The following is a 15,958-nucleotide window of genomic DNA, read 5'->3' on the forward strand; positions in this document are numbered from 1 at the left end:
AGACTTTTTCTTTCTCAGGCTCAGTGTACTCTGAAGGGTCTTTAGGAGCATAATGAGCTGGAATGACCATATCTCCATCTGTAGTTTCCTCAACTCTTACCATAGGAGTGAAAGGCCCATTCTTGAGAATCTGAATATGTAATGGATTGGCCATCCTGATAAAAAACAACATTTTCTTCTTCCATAGAGTGTAGTTAGTCTTATCAAAAGTAGGGATTTTGATGCTACTGATTTTTTGTGTATTCATTCTTCCAAGATCTTGAATCTGTTTACTTTCAGATTTTGCTCTGATACCACTTGTTAGATAATGAATCACACACGAAGGGGGGGGGGGTCAATGTGTGTTTGTGTTTTTCTGCTTTTTTCGAGGTATTTTTGATGGTGAACAAAGTAAATTAAAATCTTGTAGTTATTTGTGTTAGTACTGAATTTAGACAGATAAAACAGTGAACACGAATCTTTCAAAACTCACTTAATTTTATATTAAAATTAAGAATGTTTTGCTACAAAATTTCTAGGCTCTTTGTTGATAAAGAGCTTAGCTTCTTCCTTGAGAGAATACAAGATTTTTCTTATCTAAATTGTTACATCTAACAAAGCATCCAGTGTTTACTTTATAGAACAGTAAACACTGGTTATTACACAGCATGCAACATGTACTAAACCCTATTTTTGGATAATCAAATCTTTATATTTCTGGCTTAGTGTATACTTAGCTAAACATGCACGCCTGTGACTTTATTTTTCTAGTTAATCTTGGCCATTGATCTTGTACTCTTGAAGCTGCTTTTGTAGACTTGTCAATCCAACTGATTAGATTGTTTGTTGATTGATAATCTTGAATATTGAACTGGTATGTACTTTGTACTTTGAGTTTTACCTCGAGATCTCATGTTTGGTATATAGAAGAATTGACATCTCGATAAGTATATTGGCTTATCGAGATCTCTCATCACTCTATAGTTATTTTGACTTATCAAAGTCTCTAAGTTCTCTATAAGAGAATTTGGCTTGTCGAGATCTCTCATCTTCATGTCCTCACTTTGGCTTATCGATAACTCTGAGTTCTCTAGTGAGAAAAAGACTTATCGATATCTGAGAGTTCTCTAGTGACATTTTGACTTGTCGATATCTCGGAGTTCTCTAGTGACATTTTGACTTGTCAATATCTCATAGTTCTCTAGTTAAGAAATGACTTGTCGATATCTCTAATCTTTATGTCTGCAATTTGGCTTGTCGATATCTCTAAGTTCTCTAGTAGCCTTTTTCCTGTCTTCTCGATAAGTCATTCTGGAGTTCTCGAATGACTTCTCTATAACACTTAATCTATGACTTAGAATATTTTTCCCAAAACAGATTTATTCAACTCCAAACTTCTTCATAATTCTTCTGAGGCATGATCTTCTTGATCTTCTTCCAGATAGAATTCTTAGGCTTGATACTGTTTACAGACGAGACTCCAGTCTGCCCTTAAGCATTTTTACAGACTTAAGTGGTACAATACAAAATGCAAACTTATTTTACAATACAACTTACTTAAGGTTGTCAAATTAACTTAGTCTTGTTATTGTACAAGCATATCTTGCACAACCTTCATTGTCGACAAGAGACAGGTCATTCAACAACTTATGAAATCTGTCTTAGATCTCAGTTAAGGACTCATTATTTCTTTAGTCAAAGTGCTCATACTCTTGAGTAAGTATTGTCCTCCTATTCTTCTTGATAGCAGTTGTGCCTTGACACTTTACTTCTAAAGCATCCCATATCTCCTTTGCCATTTTACATCCAATAACCCTATTGGACATAACACTATCAAGACTGCTGTGCAAGATGTGTCTGACTTTTGCATCCTTCATAACAGATGAGAGATCTTCAGGAGAGTATTCCTTCCTGTCTTTGTCAACCATCTTTTCTGGTTCTTCTGCAACAGAAACAACTACCTTCATTGGTTTATAAAGACCATCATAAATCCTGCTTAGATATTCAGGATCTGTGGCTTCCAAGCACATGACCATCCTGACTTTCTAGATTGGATATCCATGTATCTTCAGGATTGACACCTTGATGGCTTCATACCTACTCATGTTGCTGCTAATCTGTGATGAGGCTGGGGGTGGTGGTGGTGGATTTTGTGGAGCTTCCTTGTCTGCCATTAAAGATAGATTTTTAGATCTTAAACTGTTTGTATGTCAACAGCAAGCTCTGATGCCAATTGTTAGGCCCTTAATCAACTATAGAGGGGGCGGGGTGAATACAGTTTATGCAAAAAATTCGATGAAGTTTTAACATAATCAACAATTTTTATATTAACGGATAAAAACTGATTAGAAACGTACTCTCTAAAAAGGATGAACAATTATCCTTGAGAGCTGCTAGGTTATGCGAATGATATAACAATGTTCGCAATGCTTATATCATGAACCTAATATGTGCTTTATAAAGAGCACAATTACACAATAAATAAAAAATCATATTCTATTATAATAAGGAAACCTATTACATATTCATGCATGATTGCTTCTGAGATAAAGTCCTTCACCGCCTTAAATTTCTGCTTTCCTTCTCTTTCTCGAATATCTACTGATGTGACAAATCCTGATGACATAATCTGCAGATCATCAAGTACTGATATAAGTACTGATGACGTCACTCTTCAGTAAATACTGATATAAGTCCTGATAAGAACTTCTGATAGTTTCTGTGATGATATCATCAATTATATCTAACATATTATATAGATAAAGGAAGAGAAAAGATTATTTTGGATCTTGTCAGAGAACTTTATTTTGGAGATTTTGAACTTTTGTTAATTTAATAAATTATATTTAGCTTGATTTTGCTTCCATTAATAAATAAGGCTTAGCTTGTGTACCCGGGTATTACAACTAACGCAAGGACAAATTTAATGTAAGAAAATAAAAATACTTATGAAAGATTATGTTATTGTAATAACATTGTAAGAGAGTACATTGATTTTCTTACTAACCTGAGAAAAAAAAATCCATATTGTTTGATATTCTCTACAAATACTTTGAATTTGCATGAAAAATACCCAAAATACACTATTTTTCAATTTCAACCGCCCAAAATGCTGATTGACAACACATCCGGTCCAATATATTTACGAAATACACATTAAAAACATGCATATTCGGCTTTTTTTATATAAAATACACACATGTTCAGTTTTTGGTAACTATGGAATACGCATTTTAGTGACGCGTATTCAATAAAATCCAAAAGTGAACACGCATGTGTGCTATGCGTGTTTTATATAAAAACTAGTATTTTTATCCGTAGCGTTTGGCGTATACATGTTTTTAAAAGTGAACATGCATGTGTAGTATGCGTGTTCTATATAAAAATTTAAAAAGCCGAATACGATCGTGTTTAATACGTATTATGTTGATATTTTTGGGTATTTGCCCAAAATAATGAGTATTTTGATTTTTTACCCAATTTATTTAAGGTTGTTGTAGAATGTTTATGACATTTGATAATTTACATGGATTTACATGAACTCTTATTCAATATAATATCATCGATTATTCTTATAATTTAATTATTAGATTAGTTTAAATGAATGAGTTTACGAGACCTACCTATCCTGGCTATCAAACAAATTCAAAAAATCCGCTATTCGTCCGAAAAATCCGCATTCGAATCCAAAATAAAGCGGAAATTATTCGTATCTATGACAAAGAGAATATTATCCCTATTCAAATCCGACGATTGCGGATACACATACGGATATATATATTCGTATCCAATAATATCTGAATTCGAATAAATATATTATATTTAAATATTTATATAATATAAAATTTATTATATTAAATTTATAGTGTGTGTGTATATAAACACACACACACATATATATAATTAAATATTGTATTTATACAAATTTTATATAATTGTAAAAATAGTATTGACATATATAAAAAAATATTTGAGTTTAACAATATAAAGATAACAAATATATTGAAAAGATAAATAAAAATTAATTTTTGAATAAATTAAAATATGATTAAATCGATTTAACTTTTATTTTAATTTTTAAAAATGAAATTTTAATTTTTACTGTATTTTTTTCAATGTTTTTTTGAATTTTTAATATAAAAATTAAAAAATCTGATTGAAAATCGGATTCAGATCCTGATATTATCCGTATCTGGATAATATCCGTCGAAACCAGATTCAGATATTATTTTTTAAATATTTTCGAATTCGCATACAGATACAAGTACGAATTTTCATTTTCGAATCCGGATACGGGTATAGGCAGATCCGTATCTGAATTGTATGATTCTATATTCAACTCCAAAAGAATAATAGTATAAAATTTTAACTAAATGAGAGGTTAATATAAAACGCGAAAAATTGAGCGAGCCATTTACATTTCTAAAATGGCGACAGCCTCTCTATCAATTACACAATTGAGTACTACTAGTAAACCGTGTTTGACTCGCCGGAGTATCTACTTCATTTCACCGTCTTATTTCCGTTCACCGCAGTTACTCACCTCTAATCAACACTCATTTGCGTTCTCAAAGCAAATTAAACGCCCGTTAAATATCATCTCCGCAGCCAATTTGCCTTTTGACCTCTCCCCTCCCCCTATCGATCATGACCTCCTCGTATGTTCCACTTTTTTTTTTGTAAATTGAACTGTGTTATGTATGCTTATTTGAGTGTCTGAGAGAGAGAGAGAGAGGTAGAGAGATAATAGATAGAGAGAGATAGAGATAGAGGGGGAGAGAGATAGAGAGAGAGAGAGAGCTAGAGCTAAATTGTTGATGATTCGATATAAACTGCCTATACATGCTACGACTGAGTGTGAAACTGAATCTTCATTTGCCGAGCGAGACTTGAGAGTGCGAAATTTGTACATTAGGAATTTTGTATTGATTTTGATTTTTTACCATTGAAAAGTTAGTTCGGTCTATGGATATTAGTTAAAAGCAACCGGTTGCTGGTTGCTGACTTATGTCAGTATGTGTATTTATGTTTTTGCCGTCAATGTTTGCCTAATTAAGTTACAGAAAAATGAATGTTGTAAGCGGTGCAACAACTATTGAATTGCAAATGTCTTATGTAACCTGTTACATGAGCTATGTAAGGAGTAATTAGTAATTACAAGTGGTAATATTTGTAGCCGGTAGTGAAACTACAGTACTTTCATATATTGTATAGGATATAATGCAGATGTGCTTTGTAAGTCTGCGTAGAAGAATAAACCATCTTCTTGCCTTTTGATAATTATTTTAGTATGAAATAACCGGAGTTATGTATATGCATTATTACCTTTCAAAATATGTGTTAGAATTATAAACTTGTTGGGAGTGTTATCCCGTTGTTATTGTTCAGTCGGGATGACATATAAGGATGAAACTTAAGTTCAATTATAATTAAGTTCTGGTTACAAGAGATCTGCCAATACATGAGCACTTCCTTGTCACTTTATGACTTACTGATTTCATTCGAGAAGCCATTATTTAGTTTTTCGTAAATGTTACAGGATACGGCTATATCTGCTGGGGCAATAGTGTCAGAAGATGGGATCGCAAAAACATTTAATAATGATGATGAAGCATTAGACACAGTTGACAAAGGCACCGTGGTCGGTATCTAGATATATCCATTCAATCTTATTGTTTTTTAGACTGATGTTCTATCATCTGTGCTCATCTATCTGAAATATAGAATGTCTTTTTTCATAACCTTGTTTGGGAATATGTTTTCGTAGTGCAGCATATATGATATAATTGCAACACCCTTGCAGTTAGTTCTTGTAGATATATAACATTATACACTATTAACTTAATTTGAATTGTATGATTTGGTAATATGGTAATATTGCATAGCAGTCCTTCATTTTTTTACATACAAATGGAATTACAGTAATATGCTCAAGTACAGAAATATATTAGTCATGGAACTAGATGTATGGTTTCAGAATCAAACATCGAATTCAGGATCTTGGTTTAGATGGTTTACCGATTATATACAGTTTACAGGTAGCTTAAGAAATAAACTTATATCCTGAGCGGAAATTCTAACAATCAGGTGTCTTCTGAAAAAGACAGTGTGTAGTACGAAGCAAACAAAATATAGTTACTTGATCCTTTTACCCGAGTAGACTGTGAATAACTCTTTCAACGAACTTTCTCTCTCTTGTTCCAATGGTGCTCTCTCTTGTTCTAATTGTCACATCCTAACATATTAATCATATTACGAGTTCACAATTTGGTTGACTATGCTTATAGATAGTAAAATATCATCTTAAAATTTAATGAAAATGCTGGCCAAGTCTGGACAGGCAATTGCTGGAACCAATTATTTTTTTTTGTTAGACATATCTGATCCTCAACTTAGAGTAGGTTTGTCAAGCTAAAAGACGAATCAGAGAACTTGGTAACCATATTATTCTGGAGTCCTATCAGTTAAGCTAGAAATACGGTTTTTTTCATCAGTGTTACTTACGTTTGTCCGATGTTTCTTGCACTATACTAACAACAAGTTTTCTAGTATGAGTTTGAACTGTAGTTCCGACCTAAAAGATGATTTGTCAGTTTTCTCAACAACACTATCTTAAAATGCTGTTTCTATGTCTTGTTGGCACTACTTTTTTTTACTGTTCCTCAGTTTCTTTAATAGATGAATACATGTTGATTTTCAACCGTGGTTGCCTATTTATCCTGTTAGAACTTTTGTATGCTAAACAACCTTCCAATTGATTGTTTTTTTTTTAATTTATATGTGGTTTGCCAGGATAAGATCTCTCTGATGGGCCTAATCTGGCTTTTATTTTCATCTAATGTTGTCTTAGGTTGTGGACCTTTCTCATTTTGGCCGAATTAGAGGTAAATTATTTTCTCTTTAACATCGTTATAATAGTTTGTCATAAGTAAAGTGCAGTTCATTGTTTGTATAGATGAGTTAGCTAAAGATTTCGAAACGTTGTTTGCTTAAGATTTTGAAATGTTGTTTGCTATTTGCCAAAATTGATTTCTCATAAGTTTATGGGAGATGTTTGAAGGAAAAAGCGTTTCCTGGGAATAAAGTCCTCTTTTTCATGGGGATAAAGGAAATTGAGAATATGATTGATGTACATACAAGACATGGATATATGTTGAAGAATATGTCCAAAAGTTATTGTAATTTCTATATTTCTTTTTATGTTGATATTACTGTAATGGGCAATGCTGTTGATATTACTTTTTATCTGCTTGTTGAGGACTTAAATGACATGCAGTCAGCGGAGATGATCGTGCCTACTTCCTTCATAACCAAAGTACTGCAAATTTTGATTCTCTTCTTGAGGGGCAGGTTAGCTCTCGAGATTTAGGCTCAGGAATGCTCATCAGTGTTGGCAATATTTCACTCTTAGTTCACACTGATGGTCAAGGTCATGTAAATTTAGTTAATGTCTTCCAGTTGTGGTAATGTGTAGGGATGTGACACAGTTTTTGTAACTCCTACTGCTCGGACAATAGATATTGCTCATGCATGGATCATGGTAGTTTTTTTCTTCTTCCCGAAGTTCATTGTTTGTGATTACAGCCTGTGACATATAATGTCAAAAATTTCATATTTGCAGAAAACTGCAATTACGTTGGTGGTATCACCAGAAATTAGTAGAAGCATCACGGAAATGCTAAAGAAGTATGTTTAAAATACATTTCAGTTATTTTATCTCGTTTTATAATTGTAGTTGACACTTCTCAGGCATCAGCAAGTACAAATTTCTTTTGTGAAGAAAATGAGTAACAGTAGGAATACATCATTTGTCCCCAAAATTGTGGGATTGAGCTTTAAATTTAAATCTGTATGTATGGAATGGGTGGAGGAATGAATATCATATTTTACCCACAAATTAGTACAAAGTCGTCTTTTTTCCTTTCCTTAAATTCTTTCCTTCCAACAAAACTGAGTATAATCCTTTTAAGCGCAAGTTGCGACATAATTCCTAGGTGCTATTTGATTCCTGCTACATATTTCTGTAGCAGTATGAAACTCATCTATATTTTCTTGTACTGCTAGCAACTACATGTCATTATGATTTCTTCCCGTTGTGTGGTGAGTATTATAATGCATGTTCAAGTTGTGCTATAATCTATCACTTTACTTGTGTGGTATGCAAGAGGTTTAAACCAGAAGACAGCAGTAATGATAATGCTTGTCTAAATTTTATGCAGATCTTTCTGCTTCTTAGAAAGGTATTTATGTGTTAGGGGCCCTAACACATAACTTAGGGGTTTATCTTGGTCTTCACTATATTTTACTTTCTCAGCAAGAGCTCGTGAATCATTCATGACTACCTTCTTTAAATATATATTTTGTCACAGTAATCCATTTGTTGTCTTTCTGTTTAAATGTGATGGCTTTCCAGGGATATATAATTTTAATATCTACTGGTATAAGATGTTTTGATGATGACTTGATTTCTTAGTTCTCTCCGCTGATTTTTTTTATTCTTGTCCGCTTCATTTTCTTAAACATTATTCTATTATTTTTCTTCTTGGTGAAAGATGAAATAATGATGCTATTAAAACCTGTGCAAGCTAACATGACAAACTTAATAGTTCATTTAGCAAAAAGAAAAAAAAATGAAAATCTTCATACTTCTTGATGAGTTAACGCAATAATTACACTGTTATTTGGTTGAGCTTGTCAGCCATGAACAATACATGCACGTTTAAACATCCTATTTTACAGAGATATCTTCTAGGGAAAAAAGTTGGTTACAAACTGAATCTTCTATCAAAGGGTAAAATATTTGTCATCTCCATTCAAGTTATATGTTCTAATTTTATATGTACTGAGCTTAAGTTTGAGCTGTTTTTCTTATGGATATAATATAGGCTTGTGGTCTTTGCTATATGCCTCATGTCTCTCAATGTTATAACTCGCAGGTATATATTTTTTGCTGACAAAGTAGAAGTTGAAGATATTACTACACGCACAAAATTTTTTGTACTAGTTGGACCCAATAGCAACAAAGTAAATCTGCTGGATACCTATGTGCTTAGTTTCATGTTTCAATTTTTTCTAGTATTTAATCGGTGATGAATTTCTTTTCATGCTAACAGGTGATAAGCAATTTGAACATGAGTGATCTTGTTGGACAACCGTATGGTTCACATAAGCATTACAGTGTAAGTCTCTGGCTTGAACAAATTCTCGTTAGTTTAAATCATTGTTATATGCACAGCTGTTTGAACTTTCAAAAAAACTGTGCTTAGTCTATGACAAAGCTATAATATTGGCGGGGTTGTTTTGTTTATCTCATGTTCTAGATAAATACTTACATTTCGGGAAAAAACCAGAACAGGCATTTCTCACAGAAATAAGTACTTATTTTTTAAAAAATGGTCAAGTAAATGCCCTCAGTTGTGTATTGACTTGTTGGCTTGAATTAGGTAATATTAATTTCTTCGCTTAATTGTTTTCACATTTCCTACCTGATGGATGAAAAAGCCAAATCAGAGTATTCAAGATGCTGTTATTCTCTGATGCAGCCTCTCTATCTTGCCCACTGTTAGTGGCAAGCTGGTTTGAAATTTGTTGTTCCATTTGTCATTTGAGAACCGATAAACTGGGTTCCCTAACGTGTTTGATGTTTTCAGTACCCTATATGAGTTTGAACTTCTTCTATCTTCCTAACCCCTCTCCCTCCCTCTCCCACTATCTTTCATGCACACACACAGTCATCTCAAACAAACTTCATTATCTTGTTTCCTAGTCAAGATTGAATAGTAAGTGAGAGATGAGTATTTGATGAAGCGATAACTACATTGATTTTTCTGGAAAATAAAATTACTGAAGCCAGGCTCATATTCAGGTTAATAGGATGCCAGTAACTGTTGCAGTGGGAAATATACTCTCTGAAGATGGTTTCTCACTGATGATGGCACCAGCTGCTGCAGATTCTGTGTGGAAAGCTCTTTTAAGTCAGGGTGCTATTCCTATGGGCTCAAATGCATGGGAAAAATTAAGGATTCTTAAAGGCAAGTGAATGCCCCCAAATTTGCGTCTCTTCACATACTTGCCTAAATCATTACAGTTATCATACAAGATAATACCTCGAACTTGCGTGTTGCTAAGATGTTACCGTGCATATTCATTGCGGAACTACTTGTCAAATTGTTACACTCGTGAAAATTGACTCGGATTATGTACAATTATTGTACATTAGCAATGTTCCTGGAGTGAGTGATATGTTAATCTGTTTGTTATATTGGCTAGTGTTTGGAGTTAAGACATGTGTATCGTTACTATACAAGTTTGTAAACTAATGATCTACTAATAGGTGCCTCTACTAGTGCAGTTACCATGCATGATCAAGTCATCAGGAACTAATATCTTGCTACTTAAAATCTATATTCTGAAATTCAATTATTTTCGTTTTTAAAATCTTTGTAACCTAAAAGAAAATTACAGACTACAAAGGGAGAGGATTACGAATTATTATTACAATAAACGAAACAAAGACAAATAGTTCTTTGATGTTATTTCCCTTGATGTTATGATAAATTTGCACATGGATCCGTAATAAATGACCAAATAACTTTTGCAGGAAGACCAGTTCCTGGAAAAGAGCTCACCAATGAATACAATGTCTTGGAGGCTGGTCTCTGGAATTCGATATCTCTGGACAAAGGCGTGTCACTTTTCTTTTCAAAACATTATTGCTCATTTATCTGGTCTTATGGACAACATAAATCTTAAAATGTATCAGGGTGCTATAAAGGACAGGAAACAATTTCGAGACTGATAACATATGATGGCATCAAGCAAAGATTGTGGGGTATTCATTTATCTTCACCAGTGGAACCAGGAAGCCCTATAACTGTTGAAGGAAAGAAGGTATTTGTTATTCATTTTTTAATTTTTGGATCGACTAAGTTGACTTACAGTTCAGTGATCTACCAAGGCCTCCAAAACCAGTTTGTTTTGCCTACTGGTTCCTAAAGTTGTCAAGATAACTTTGACCTTGCCACGTTTTTTAACTCTGATAATATATCATGACGCAACTTGAAAAATATGAAATACCTCCGATTCAAAGAATAAGAGTAACCACTTAAAATTTTAAAACAAAGAAAGGATGTTCCACAAACAGAGTTCAGTTATATTAATGGTAAAATCGAGGAAAGTTTTACACACACACGCGCGCGCGCACACACATATATATTAAAATTACTAAAGAGCAGGGCATCATTCTCTTTGGCATTTTAAAATAATTTTAAGTCTTCTCGGTTCCTTGGTTCCTTAAATGTATTTACTGATATGATCAACTATTCTTGTTATTCCCTGGTCTAGTCTTATTGTCTTGTGTTACCTCAAGTCCTTGATCTGTTTTGTTGCATCTGCAGGTAGGGAAACTGACAAGTTATACAGCTACAAGAAAGAATTCCGGGCATTTTGGTTTAGGTTATATTAAGAGGTCAGGTGCTTCTGAGGGAGACACTGTAACTGTTGGAGACAACATCGTTGGGAAATTGACTAAAGTTCCTTATATTGCTCATCAACGTCAACCAAAACAGAAAGCGAAGTCATAATTGTATCATACATTTGATTATTTATTCAACGACCAGGATGTCTATAAAAGCTGCATCATGTTCTGTAAGTTATGGTTAGGCTTTTGCATCTTGTGTGTCTCATGAATTTTACGGTGACTTTACAACTAGCTTGATTTAAATCTTATAAAAATAAATTGCAAATGAAATTAATCTTGGTCTTTACCCCTTCCCTCCCTCTTCCTTTCTTTCCCTTCTATGAATATGCCGTCCTTCATACTCTCTCGTAAATGTACCTGAGTGCTTGATCCATGCTATTAGCTTATATGAAATCGGAAAAAAATTGGATGTATGTTTTTATACCCACCGGCATCAAAAGACACCAAGTTCCACCATCCAGATACAAGATCATTTGAATTTGACACTAATATACCATTATCAATCTTACGATTGTAATATATTGTAGAATTGCTTCACGCAGATGTGGCCTGTAAAATATATGTACTAGGTACATATCCTAATTCCTAGCAGATTTTTAGCAATATCATGTATCCTTTGAAAAAATAGAGTAGGATTCATGTATTTGGAAAGCTTTGTTTTGATTCTCAGTTTGAGTTGCTTGATCTGCAATGGCTGGATTTTATAATAAGAAAAACAACCTATTATCCTAATTAATCTTGGGTTAGTAGTTCACAAGGACAAAGGAGAGTGAGATGGCTAGGAAATTGGTATCGCCAAATGCAACGAGAAATGGATTAGTAGAGGTCTAAGAATATATCTCAGAACCAAATTTAAACATTTGTCTGGTCAGGTGTGCATGCTTTGTCAATTTCTCCTACTGATCATGCCTCTCATTAGGAACTCTACCATGCGGTATTTTGTAAAACCATGTCTTGTGCATAGCATATGTCAAGGGCTGGAGACATCACTAACTATTACATTGAAGATTTAAATACTACCATGCATTCCTAGGGAGGATTAGGAAGCTATCATGACAATTTTAGTACAATATCAATAAGTTTAAGTTTCTTTATCTGATGCATGAGATTATGAACAAAGCTGAGCATTAGTACTGGCTAAAAGCTTATGCAGTATGTACTTGGTTTTAAAACTTATACCGTTAGCCTTGAAAGTTAAAATGTGCGAGAAACCACATTAAGAGAACTTTGATGGTGATTACTCAAGAACATTCATTTAAAATATTTTTAACATTAGAGCGTTGGTCATTGCTCAACTCTCTAGGGAACTCCACGAGAAAATTAAGTCTGAGGTCTCCTTTTTTTCCTTCTTGTTTTGGTTTAGGCATGCCTTGTCCTGGGATGACCTTTACATAACCTGGGTACAAGATCTCGTCAAATGACAAAGTCATTTCTTCACCTCCTAATAAGGGGACAGTAATGGTGCAACCGGTTAAAGCTTCAATTAAAGGAACCTTAACTCCGAGCTGTAAATCATCCCCGTCTCGCTTAAAAAGAGGATGTCTTTTCTCGTTAATTATAAAAATTATATCAGCTGGAAGACTACCTGGTTTTTCATCTCCCTTGTCTTCAAAAGTAATTTTTGTTCCTTTTTTCCATCCTGGCTTAACTCTAATCTTCAGCGTCTCTTCCTCTTGAGCAATATGCCTGCAATAATATACACATACATCACAGAAGCTAAAAAATTTGGTACGTAATCGCATAAAAGATTTGATACAATCAGTATATGTATTGGTATTTTGCTGCTACGTGTGTAATTTTTTAAAATATAACTGCAGAGAATTTGATTAGATCTCCTTTCTCCCATTCTACTATATATTTATCTTCTAATATTTCCCGTGCATGCTCGTGTTTCATTACAAATTCTTTGACATCATATTTATTACCTTTGGTAGAACATTTCAGCACGGGGTTTCGCTTTAGCTAGACATCTAGTGAATAAAGATACCTGTATAGACTTTAATCACAAGCGGCTTGTATTGTTATACATCCCGTGAAATAACTAAAAAAAATATTGCAATTGAACCTAGCGTAAACTTACACCTACTACAAATTGTGCCTCTGGGAGAATTTTTTATTTTTTTTGGAATTATGTCTATGATTTCATTTAGATCTATTATTCATGACAAACCCTTTTATTACCCTCCTTTGTGGCAATAACCATTTTGCTTTGATAGAGCTTGTTAGTTTCAAATCTATTGTTTTGTTAGTAGTATTAAGAACTAGTCACCAGCACAGCACATCTGTGTGGTCTTGTTATAAAAAAATCATTTGTAATAAATTTAAGTAAATAGTGATGGAGAAAGATCAAGTTGAAGTTTTATTAACTGCTCTTGTTCTTGATTTTTTAGTAGTGGATACTCGATACACTGAAGAAATAACTAAACTGAAGCGAAGGGTTATTTTCGAATTTCGATCTGTCTGGAAAACACAAGGCATTTTGTATTCAATTTTGATCAGGGACGGGGGGGGGGGGGGATTAAACTTGATAATATAAAACCAATAATAGAGGATCTATGCAGGTATGAGAAACGAAAAATAAAGGATTTGTATCTATATACCCGTTTTCAGAAATGGCATCTCTTGTAATCTTGATATGCTTGACACATCCTTGCAATAATTCTTCAAGTGTGCATTCAAGCTTTTTCTCAATGGGCTGAGGCTTCTTCCTAGAAGTGGATTGTGAATATATAATAGGATTACCACTTTTTTGGGTTGGTGATGATCCATGGGCATCTGCTCTTTTTGATTTCTTGCTTTTCTTGCTTTTTTTCCCTTTCGATGATGTGTGGGAGCTTGCATTAATCTCTAATCGCGTGGGGCTTGCGCTTCTAGGGCTGGAGATATAGAACTCACCATCTTTGTTCTTTTCCTGAGATGTCTTTTTAGAAGCTTTTGGTGTTTTTAACTCGTTATCTGATAAAATAGGTATTGCACTCTCTTCTCTTTTCTTGTTACTAAGCACCTGTACATTGAAGGAAAGGTGAATTATATCAATTAGGTGAGTTGTACTTAATATGAATCTGTGCATGGAGATGCCTGCTTTTGTATTGCATGCATTATAACTATCAAGTACATACCCTATAGGCTTCAGTGATTTTCTGAAACTGTTCGCCAGCTTCAACTTTGTTGGAATGGTGCTTATCAGGATGCCATTTATTTACAAGATATTTGTATGCGCTGCAAATCTCTGATAGGGTAGCAGTTTTAGGGATTCCAAGTGTGCTGTAGTGGTCGGATTTTTGAGAAGATGGAGGATCTCCCATGGGAAAATGGAGTTGCAAATGAGGGTTAGAGGAGAGAAAAGTAGGAAAGCTATGGTCGGTCTGAAGAAATTGGAGGAAAATCTGTGTCCAACAAATTTCAAGTGTGTGATAAACAAGGGGAAACACCAACCATTTTATCAGTGTCTTTTATTAGACATACTTTGTTTAGGCGGGGATGACGATGAGGAAGACTAGGTCTCTGCTACAACAAGTTTAAGTTTCTGCAACACCTCTCTTTCTAGATGTATACGTGTATATTTGTTTTTGGCAGCAGTAACAAATTTTCAAATATATAGGCAGTGTCAGGCTTAGAAAGATATTCATGTTATTTTACTTTTTAAGGCATTTTTTTTATATATCTGTTGGGGCATGTTATTGTCAAGTAAAAAGTTTCCGGTATTTATTGATTGAATTTATTAGGGAATATTTTAAATTTAAATCTCTGATGTTACTGGAAAATGGAATACATTAAATCATTCACCGAATCGTTATGTACTAGTTTATATGTACTAGTTTATATTAGGGATTTTTGCCCGCACTCTGCACACTTATTATCCGACATTTTAGAAACATAAAAAAAAAATTAATAATCGTCCTTTTAATTATATTATCAGACAACAAAAAACATATAGATGCACCATATTCCTTTTTATAAATGAAAAAAAATTATAATACCCTATTATGAAATGATCACCCTCTTAATAACCAAAAATTAAAAAGGATATAGATGCACCAAACAAATATGATTGTGATATGCAAAAAAAATTACAGAAACTATTACTTGGTAAAACACTCGAATAAATATTCAATGATTTTCTTCACCAAAAAGTTTTGAGCGTTGAGCAAAACGTGTACTAATTTTTTTTAATGGTTATATATGTTCTTAAGGATCATAAAAAGAGACTTCAATAACAATCGAAAAACTTTGTTCAGTAGTATAAAATGTACAATACCTCATTTATCTTGCTTAACATGTATAAGTACTCGCAAAAATGTTGCATCTGAATAACCTACAACAATTTGATATACTCTTTTTACTATGTAGAGTTTGATGTCCAATGATGCAGAAGAACATGTATGTGTTCAAGTAGAGGACCAACAACTGACTAATATAATTTAATTAAGTAGACTAATGAGAATGTATATCATGAAGAATTAACTATCATGGATTAGTGCCTAACAGAATGACGTTTGA

The 15,958-nt window shown here is 33.5% G+C and overlaps 2 protein-coding genes across 4 annotated transcripts; one reads left to right on the top strand and one right to left on the bottom strand.

The window, feature by feature from the left end:
* The first annotated feature begins 4,373 nt into the window (after positions 1-4,373).
* On the top strand, positions 4,374-11,751 carry LOC141666941 (putative transferase At1g60990, chloroplastic). Its single transcript, XM_074473199.1, has 12 exons — positions 4,374-4,637; positions 5,519-5,620; positions 6,830-6,863; positions 7,256-7,329; positions 7,454-7,519; positions 7,601-7,665; positions 8,916-9,003; positions 9,093-9,158; positions 9,845-10,014; positions 10,584-10,663; positions 10,742-10,869; positions 11,376-11,751. The coding sequence occupies exons 1-12, from the start codon at positions 4,407-4,409 to the stop codon at positions 11,559-11,561; spliced, it is 1,290 nt and encodes a 429-aa protein (XP_074329300.1). The 5' UTR covers positions 4,374-4,406; the 3' UTR covers positions 11,562-11,751.
* A 745-nt stretch (positions 11,752-12,496) lies between these two features.
* LOC141668676 (uncharacterized) lies at positions 12,497-14,838 on the bottom strand. Of its 3 annotated transcripts, none has more exons than XM_074475662.1 (4): positions 14,578-14,838; positions 14,059-14,462; positions 13,044-13,144; positions 12,497-12,854 (listed from the first exon to the last, which is right to left on the bottom strand). In XM_074475662.1, exons 1-4 carry the CDS (start codon positions 14,761-14,763, stop codon positions 12,700-12,702), a joined length of 846 nt encoding a protein of 281 aa, XP_074331763.1. In that variant the 5' UTR covers positions 14,764-14,838; the 3' UTR covers positions 12,497-12,699. The 3 variants fall into 3 exon arrangements, with proteins under 3 accessions (XP_074331763.1, XP_074331762.1, XP_074331761.1); XM_074475661.1 differs by having other exon boundaries at positions 12,497-12,899; XM_074475660.1 differs by having other exon boundaries at positions 12,497-13,144.
* Positions 14,839-15,958: the final 1,120 nt, after the last annotated feature.

The sequence above is a fragment of the Apium graveolens genome, chromosome 6 (genome assembly GCF_009905375.1).
Source record: "Apium graveolens cultivar Ventura chromosome 6, ASM990537v1, whole genome shotgun sequence".
Classification (NCBI taxonomy): Eukaryota; Viridiplantae; Streptophyta; class Magnoliopsida; order Apiales; family Apiaceae; genus Apium; species Apium graveolens.